Source organism: Lactuca serriola, chromosome 8 (assembly GCF_051521515.1).
Source record: "Lactuca serriola cultivar US96UC23 chromosome 8, Lser_US96UC23_V15, whole genome shotgun sequence".
In the NCBI taxonomy this organism is placed as follows: domain Eukaryota; kingdom Viridiplantae; phylum Streptophyta; class Magnoliopsida; order Asterales; family Asteraceae; genus Lactuca; species Lactuca serriola.
The window spans coordinates 186,382,502-186,391,602 of record NC_136415.1 but is presented as its reverse complement, the minus strand read 5'-3'; the positions used below and the strand labels follow the sequence as shown (position 1 = coordinate 186,391,602).

General features: G+C 37.4%; 1 protein-coding gene across 1 annotated transcript; it reads right to left on the bottom strand.

Annotated features, from left to right (window-relative positions):
- Nucleotides 1–7,076: 7,076 nt before the first annotated feature.
- Nucleotides 7,077–8,728, bottom strand: LOC145069504 (nudix hydrolase 18, mitochondrial-like). Its single transcript, XM_079016442.1, has 4 exons — nucleotides 8,476–8,728; nucleotides 7,838–8,039; nucleotides 7,505–7,633; nucleotides 7,077–7,419 (listed from the first exon to the last, which is right to left on the bottom strand). Exons 1-4 carry the CDS (start codon nucleotides 8,559–8,561, stop codon nucleotides 7,315–7,317), a joined length of 522 nt encoding a protein of 173 aa, XP_078872568.1. The 5' UTR covers nucleotides 8,562–8,728; the 3' UTR covers nucleotides 7,077–7,314.
- Between the last annotated feature and the right edge of the window lie 373 nt (nucleotides 8,729–9,101).

The following is a 9,101-nucleotide window of genomic DNA, read 5'->3' as shown; positions in this document are numbered from 1 at the left end:
GGATATCCCTCCTCAAAACACCCAAGTACCGGCTCATCCGAGCCTGCTTTGTGGACACCAGCTCGGGGCAGAACATCGCCCTCTCATGAAACTTCCGCGTGATCGTCGCAACCGAATCAGTACCCTGCTTGAGGGTTAAGAACTCCTGAACCAATCGTTCCCTCTCCACCGGGGGAACGTACTCGTCGCTGAACATAGCAGTAAACCCCTCCCATGTCACTGTTGTAATCTCTGCCAAAGTGAAGTTCGCCGTCACGAACTTCCACCAATCCTTCGCTCCCAGACGGAGCTGGTTCAAAGCGAACCGTACCCTCAGGTGCTCCGGGCATGAACAAGTGTAGAAGCGCCCCTCTATATCCGCGATCCACCTCATCGCAGCAATCGGATCCTGCGTCCCATCGAACTCAGGTGGCTTCGTGTTGCTGAACTCTCGGAACAGCAACGAGTCACCCCCTTGTGCCTGGCAGTGCCCACAGCTGCGGTAGCTGCAACGGCTGCAGCTTCAGTCAATGCGGCGTACCGCTCCTCAAACGTCTCCATCAGGGTGGTCTTAATAGACCCAAACATCTCCGGGATCTCAGCCCGGATCGCCGCAGCTACCTCCTCGTGAATCATCTGACGAATCTCCTCGTCACTCACACCGCTCGAACTCGCTCCGTGGCGTGGTCTAACCATGATGTCTCTGAAATACAACATAAAACTATCAGAGACTCCATCGAGTATAATCGCACTCGATAACGCAACCCTACTCAGTCTCCGATATCCAGGGATTCTTACTTGGGTCTCCCACTGACCCGGTGTCTTCGGTAGTACGGGCCCAATACTACCGACCACACCGCATCAGCATTCATCCCAAGTCTTCCTCCCCAAACCCCGGATAGTGAGTACTCTACTTCTGTTATGCACTATCTACCCACACACTAGCAAATCATCTCATATCGGCAAACTTCCCTAGACTAAGGCATCACAAATCAGGCCACTCTAGTCCTATCATGAATACCTAGTCTTCTAGCATGCATAACCATTCATATCATATAATATTGTAAGGTATTTTGGGGATTTTTACCGTTCGGGCGCTGACTGATCGTACACACTGCTTCTTTCTTGCTTACCACAAAACCATTTACAAGAGTCTACGCCTTTATTTAAAAAAAAAATTTTCTCAAATCCTCGGTTTGAGTTCAGTTACTCCCGAAGGTGCACCCGAATCCCTCAAACCAAGGCTCTGATACCAATTGTAACAACGCAAATTTTCAAACAAATTTTTCATTTTTAAAAAATAAAGTATTTCCATTCAAACAAGGCATAAATAATGTAGGTGTCATGTCAAATACAAATTGTCTAAATCCCAAGATCATAAAAACATCCTTCAGTGTGTACCGATCACGCCGGCGCCTTCCGACGGTCCTCGCTAGTACCTGAAACACATACATAACAACTGTAAGCATAAATGCTTAGTGAGTTCCCCAATATACAAATTACATAAATACGCCTTTCCAAGCCCTGACCTTCCGGTCCTCAACACAACGCCTTCCGGCCCATAACATAATCGCCTTCCGACCCATAACATATTGCCTTCCGGCCTACATAACATACATAGCACATATAACAAATAACTTACCACATATAGCATACATATCACATATCATATCTGACCATCCGGTCACACAGTCAAACCCTTCCGGGTACAGTATAGTGAGAAGGCTCACCTCGTGAATGCTGAAAGCTAGCAAATCCTGAAATCACTCGTGCACAATCCGTCGAGCTACAACCTTCCTATAACATCACATATCTCTCATTAACACTTATATCTTCTAAGTGTGACTATCCCTAAGAAGTCAGACTTAGGTCAACTCTGGTCAACGGTCAACGGTCAACGGTCAACTCGACCGGACTCGGCGAGTGCCATGGCGACTCGGCGAGTCTAGACGTCCTCCAATTCTCTGAGATTCCCTTTCTACTCGTCGAGTATCCTCCTTGACCCGACGAGTTACTCCTGGAAGAATCGCGGGGCCACCCCGACTCAACTTGTCGAGTCTGAAGAACAACTCGACGAGTCCCAGTTAATCTTCAAGCTACTCGCCGAGTATGTTCATCAAACTCGGCGAGTCCATGCCATGCAACCACTCAAACTGCATCCTAAGGTCAGAACTGCTCCGACCATTCCTAGGTCTGGCCTTCCTAGGCTGATCCATCACGTAAAGTCCTCATTTCAGTGCTCATGATACACCCTATGATTCATAATTTACATTTTGACCTAAGGCATAAGGATTCCAATCCAAAACCTTCATCAATTCCCGAAATGCACAGACATGGGACATTCTGGACCTCCAAAGGTCCCAATACAGGGTTACAATCGATTAGGGGAATAGGGTAACATTCAATCTATTCACAAAAGGGTTCCATAAACCCTAATTCCATAATCACATCAACATAGCAGAGTATACTCGAATTCTTACCTGGATGATGTATTCTCTGTGTCCCCAATCCTCAGAATGTGACTCCCTTGCTGTTCCTTTAGCCAATCCCTTCTCTTCCTTGCACAACAACTCTTCTATAATCAACAATGGCCTATAATCCTTGCTCCAGATGCACACAATCGATTTAGGGTTCTTCTCAGAAGGCTAAAATGAACAATGACGGCCAATAAGTCCCTTTTATACGTCCCAAACCTGAACGGTTAGGGTTTTCGCTGAACATTGTAGACTCGCCGAGTCCATATCTGGACTCGTCGAGTCCAGTCGCGAACCCGCGACCAAGTCTGCGATCCTACTCGGCGAGTCTAGGCTCCAACTCGCCGAGTCCCCTCTTAAATCACCCCAAAAACATAATTTAACAATACCTGAGATTCCGGGCTGTTACACCTACTTGCTTACTTACGAAGTGAGTCGTCTCATTATACTTACCTGAGTGGTAATATTGTGTGACTGGAGGGTCTTATCTGAGTTATTAATCGGAGGGTAATATCTGAGTTATTGATCGGAGGGTCTTATGTTCTTACACTGAGTTATGTGATATTATGCATTTTGTCTATGTGATTTATGTTGTATCTTATTTTGTGCTTTATTGAGTTAGAGTCCAAACCGAGTTGTGAGACCGGAGGGTCTTCACTGAGATACCGGACTGGAGGGTCCAATCCAAGTGTGAGACTGGAAGGTCTTCACTGAGACACATGACCGGAGGGTCCTTATCGAGTATAGCCATGAGAGGCTAATTATTTGTGTGTGGTATTTTGGGGAACTCACTAAGCTTACAATGTTGTGTGAAATATGTTTTAGGTACTTCTTAGGATCACGGGAAGGCACTGGCATGATTATATACACCAGCCCGAGATTATGTTTTGAGGATTCTGGGATACTGTCAAGCATTTTAGTGTCTTGTGTTTTGAACAAATTATAAACTGGAGTTTGAGAAATGTGAAACTGTGTTTTGTATGGTTTTAAAAATGAAAATTTTATTTAAGAATTTTAGAGTGTTACACTATGTCCAATAAGTCACTCAAAGCTCAAAAACTCATGCATGTATGGATAAGAGTGCTCGAGCTCTCATTTTTATGGCTAAACAACCCTAAAATCGACTAGAAATGACACTTCAATGGTTTGGAGTAGCTCTTACTGATATACACCATGGTTATGGGGACAAAAGCATGATAACTTAAAGCAAATCTAAATCTATCATAAAAGCTTATCAAGGTGGAGACTTTATACCTCCTAGAGATAGATGAGGGAAAGGAACTTCTGGATCCAAAGTTGATTCAAGCTCCCAAGCAACTCCACCACCTTCTTCTTACTTCAAAATGCACACAAAAAACTCTCACTCACAAAAGTAAACCAAAAAAGGAATTAGGGTTTCAAAGAGAATGTTTGAGAGGATGGAGACTGGTGAAGGAGAGGCCTCAAGGGTATAAGAGCCTTTAAATAGGGCTCAAAACCCAAAAATTAGGGTTTTGGTTACGGGTCGCTACGCGTTGTGTATCTACGTAGGGCGTAAATCATTAAGTCCCCAATGATAGATTCCTTCCTACGTGTTGCGTAAGAGGCTACCATACGCCCCATGTAGGAGCAAACTTAGAAAATTAGAGGTTTTAAATGAAGAAGGAAATTTACCTGAGATAACTGACTGTTATACAAAGAAACTTGTTAAAAAAGAAACCTATTGTTCCAAGATTCAACATGAGATACAGAGGCTTACAATTGAAACAAGTACAAAAAAGAAACATGTTATCAGAAGCACTCAATGAAAGGAAGGCGGAGGTCGTCGGTGGAAGGGCGATGGAGGTCATTGATAGAAGTGGAAGCATCGTTGGGAGTAGAAGAAAGAATAAGAGAGTGATGGTTGGGTGGGTTAGCATTCATACGAAAGAAGAAATAAGGAAGGAGGTTGGTCGATAGAGTGTCTGGGGTTTGTGACGGAACAAAAGAAAAACAAAGGAGTACTCAACACATTTGTTGTTCATTTTGGACTTGTGATAAGATCAATATTGATTCCCCTATGCTAAAGATCATCTCACCCTCGTTTTCTTCTGGAACGGAGTACTGAAACGATTTGGTTGTTACTAAAATGATGATCTCGCCAAGACTCATCGAAAAAACTAATGGGATCATTGGGTTTCCTTGAGAGAGAGAGAGAGAGAGAGAGAGATGTGGCCCGTTTCTTTTTAATATATATTAAATATTAAAAAATTCTTAAAAATAAGAAAAATGGTATAATGATTCTTTTTTTTTTTTTTTTTTTTAGTTTAGATGGAGACCAAAACCACAAACAAACTTGATGAAAATACAAATCATACGATCCATTTTTAGTTTTGTCTACGATATATTTTGCACTAACTACGATGCAAAAAGATGATGGTTTTCAAAGTTTTGATACTTGACTGTATTGTTATTTCGGTTTGAATTAATCCGTATACCGTATTGAATATACACCAATAATATATACGTTTTGGTATATAGCAACAGAGTCAAAGAGAGGCCAACAGATTTGGTCTCTCCACCTTGCTTTCAAATTTTATCAATCGGGAAGTATTACAACTTACTGTATATACGTTTGCATGAACCGTAAACAAAACGCACACATCTTTGATATTTGTTGTAGCTAGAATTATTCACGTCAACCATAGTTATCTTTCAAAAGGATTTTAATAGTATGATGCATGCATTCAAGAATTCGATGGAGTTATATTTCATAAAACCAAGTCAAGAGTATATACAAACCACAGATTTATTCTGGGCCAAAATGACCGTTTCAACCCTTATTTAATTTGTGGCCGACCATCTCGAACCAAGTATTTCTAGAACTCTTGTAACGTTTATTTCACGTGATTTGATAAAAACAAAATTAAAAGAGACAAAAATCTTTGAATTTTTTGGAAACTAAGATATGGGCTTTAGATGATCTTGATTTTGAGCCACACTTGGCAAGTGGTTGTCCATGTGTTTGGTTAAACGAGAGCTTAGTCATACATCATTACTGAAGTCATGTATGTTAGAAGTTCAAGCATCTTTTCTTGCATTTGCCATACATCTGTACTAACGTCATGTTTTTTTTTTAGCTATGTTTAGGGCTGTTTGATGGCCTATTAATTTTTCAATTAGAAGACATATTTTTAACTTTTCAGATTCAGAACGATTGATTAGATTTCTAATTTTTATATGTTGATTGTTGAGTAGGTTCTTAATTTTTAAGAGAAATAGTTGTATCTGAATCTTTTTAAAAGAGCATGTTCCGAAAATATTTTAATTTTTCAGTTTTCTTTTTCCGTCTTCCTTTTGTATTTCACAGACTACCTACTTTTCCAGTTCCACCATCTTCTCCGACTTTTTAAAAATTCAAATCTTAAAAACCACACTTTTAAAAACTCAAATCCTAAAATTTTAGATGTAGACAAATAGTCTTTATTATATTATATATTAAATATTATTAGATTCTACAAAGGGTTAATGTGAAAAATTTTAAGGTTCTAAATAACGTAAGACGTGGTTTAACGGCAATATCAAGCCTCAAGTTTTTCCGAGTCTCAGCGAGTCACGGCGTTTGTAAAGCGTAACTTAAGGCGGCAATTTTATATATAATTAATATTTTTATATGTATTTTCAAATATTATTCATTTTTATACATATATATGAGTTAAGACAGAGTTTTGTCAAAGCTTGGCGGCAGGTGCAAGCCTTGGAGTCGTGACGCGCTATGGCTGAGCCATGGCAAATTTTTTAGAACCTTGGAAAATTTTCTTTTAAGAAATAATGATATATATTATATATTGCGGTAATTAAGAGAAATTTAGAAATGTTTGGTTAGAAAGAGGAAGCAAAACTTATTTAATTTATGATTTTATACTAGAATTTGTATATATGTTTTCTATTTTTATATTAGTTGTAGGACCCATGTACTTATTTTTATACGGGTTGTAAGATCATGTATGGCAAAATTACATTTGACAAATTAAATGAGAGTTTTACCAATGACAAAAAAAACTTTTATTGATTAGAATATATATATATATATATATATATATATATATATATATATATATATATATATATACTATTTGTAAGACCCGTATATTATATTGGTTAACTTTTTAAAGAGGTTACATATATTTCTTTTATTATAATAGAAATATTTTTTATCTTTTAAATTTAAAAAATAATTTAAATAAATAAAAAAATCTAATGACCTTTAATTTTGAAATTAAAAATTATTACATTAAAATTGAACTTAATAAAATATAAAAACTCATAAAATAAAAAAAAATAATTCAAAATAACCACAAAATGATATTTGATAAATTGAATGAAAATGTGATAAAAAAAAATAAAATAAATAAAATAAATAAAAAAAAAAAACTTTATTTATTAGAGAAAATGTATAAATATATACATACTAAAGCATGAATTCATTAATAATAAAAATGCATACATATATATAGATACTAAAACATGTACACATGACTTCATTAATAATAAAAATGCGATATTTAATTTTGCACATTCGATTATGCCACGAACAATTTCAAATACTTTAAATACAAGAAAAACTTGTAAAATCAAGAAAAAAAAACACCATAACAAATTCCATTGGAAAGAAAGAAAGTTTCATTGTATTGATCAAAATTGTACAAATCTAGAAACATTTAAAAGAGAAGACTAAACTATCGACCACTTCCTAACCTGTCTCTAGAAGTATGAATTCCCAAACGAAAATAAAATTATTGTTAACAATGATCCCTAAATAATCAATCTCTCTTCTATTTCCTTTTTGTTTCTTTGTCTTGTAATTTGTAAAATCTCTTCATATTTACATGTTATCGAATGCTTATAAATTGCTTGAAGGAGTTGACTCTAGTCTTGTTACTAACAAATCCAATGCTTCTTTCATCCAAGAATATTGACAAACTTCTTTAGCTTTTGGTACACTCACCTGAAACAAGTAATCATGACACATTAGTCTCTCGAAATCAACTATTATTTCTTTGTAAATGACCATTTTGCCCTTAAAAACTTACCCAAACTCTTTGGCGAATATCTTTCTCTGGCCAGAAATCAAGTTGCTCTTTCACAAGTAATGGAAACATGTGACCTTCATAATATCCATCGTTGCCTTTGCTCTTGAAGGACCATTTACCCAATTGACCCTATAAAATTCAAGAAAGATATGTTAACAAACTACACTGTGTGAATGATGAAGAATAATAATAAAAGTTGCCCGATTTGACTTTTCGCTTATTCTGAAATTGGGATTTTTTAGAAAGATTCTTTTTACGCGGAAAATTATCATGATTATGAAGAACAAAAAAAATGTCAAATTTGTGTTGCGAGAATGAAGAACGAGAACCCACCTCAACAGTTCCAAATACTCCAGCTTCTTCTAATGATTCTCTTAAAGCAGCTTCTTTGATTGATTCATCGGATTCCCAACCACCCTTCGGGAACAACATTCCTTTGCCTTTTCTTTGTGCGCTAATCACAAGAACTTCTAATGCATCCTCTAAGTTCTTATCGGATCCCATGTTGTTACCTTTTAATCTGTAAGGTATGCATCTGTATATCAAATTGGAAAGACGATTTATTAGTAAACAAGCAAATTCTTCATAAAAATTTCATAAACTTAAACAAAATGTTATGATTTTCTGCATTCAGTATCCCCAAAAGTTCAATCAATGAAAAACAAATCGAAAATTCGAGGGGTTCCTTCAAATCTGAAGATCAAACCGAAGGTAGAATGAAGAACCCTAATTTCAAATTTAATAAAGAACGAGTTTCGTTCAAATTGTTGCTATTTGATTGAATTGTTTCAACTTTCAACATCTGGGTGTTGGATATTACCCTCTAATTTCCCAGATTTGAAAAGTTAAATTTTTAACGATTATCCCCAATTCAAAAAACTGGGAAAACGGAAGAAAGGATTCCGAATTTGGGGAAAAAAACCGGAAACCCAATACGAAAAGATCGATCAAATTAAAGAGCAAGAACTGACCCAACAACTTGGCGTTGGCCTTTATTGTAACGCTGCAACTGTCTACCGCTGCGAGAAACCATTGACACCAAATTTTTGAATTCCATTTCGATAATTATCTCTTCAAATTCAACACCCACGAATCAAATGAACAAAAGGCAGAAAAAGCAATAGAAGAGAAGATCAGAGAGTGATGAAGATATGAAAGATTAAGAGGCAGATGAAGTTGTATATATAGATGGAGGGAAGGAAAGGAGGAAGTAGTAGATAAAGCAGTGTTGTTGGTGGTGAAATGAGATGGATGCACGGTTGATATACGGAGGATGAAAGAGACATAGCAGCGTTTTTTTTCATGTGGGTCAGCGGGGGGGGGGGGGGGGGGGGGGGGGGGGGGGGGATCATACGCAAATAAAAAGCGCGGATGCGGGCGTAGTGAATGCGTGTTACGTGGCACGTGTGGGGTTCTGCGTCGGCTCATCCAAGAGTCCAAGTCGACTGTGTAAAAACAAATTGATTATAATATTAATAAATATATGTATTATTAAGCACACATTTACGTTGTCCCTATCTTATCCATATTTACAACAAAGTATCCAAAAGCATATATTACATATTTACATGACATATCACAACCTTGCTAAGATATT

Coding starts and splice junctions, on each gene's coding strand:
- LOC145069504 (XM_079016442.1), bottom strand. CDS start 8,561: ATGGAATTCAAAAATTTGGTGTCAATGGTTTCTCGCAGCGGTAGACAG. Junction 7,634..7,837: donor GAGTATTTGGAACTGTTGAG/GTGGGTTCTCGT, acceptor TGAATTTTATAG/GGTCAATTGGGTAAATGGTC. Junction 7,420..7,504: donor ATATTCGCCAAAGAGTTTGG/GTAAGTTTTTAA, acceptor TACTTGTTTCAG/GTGAGTGTACCAAAAGCTAA.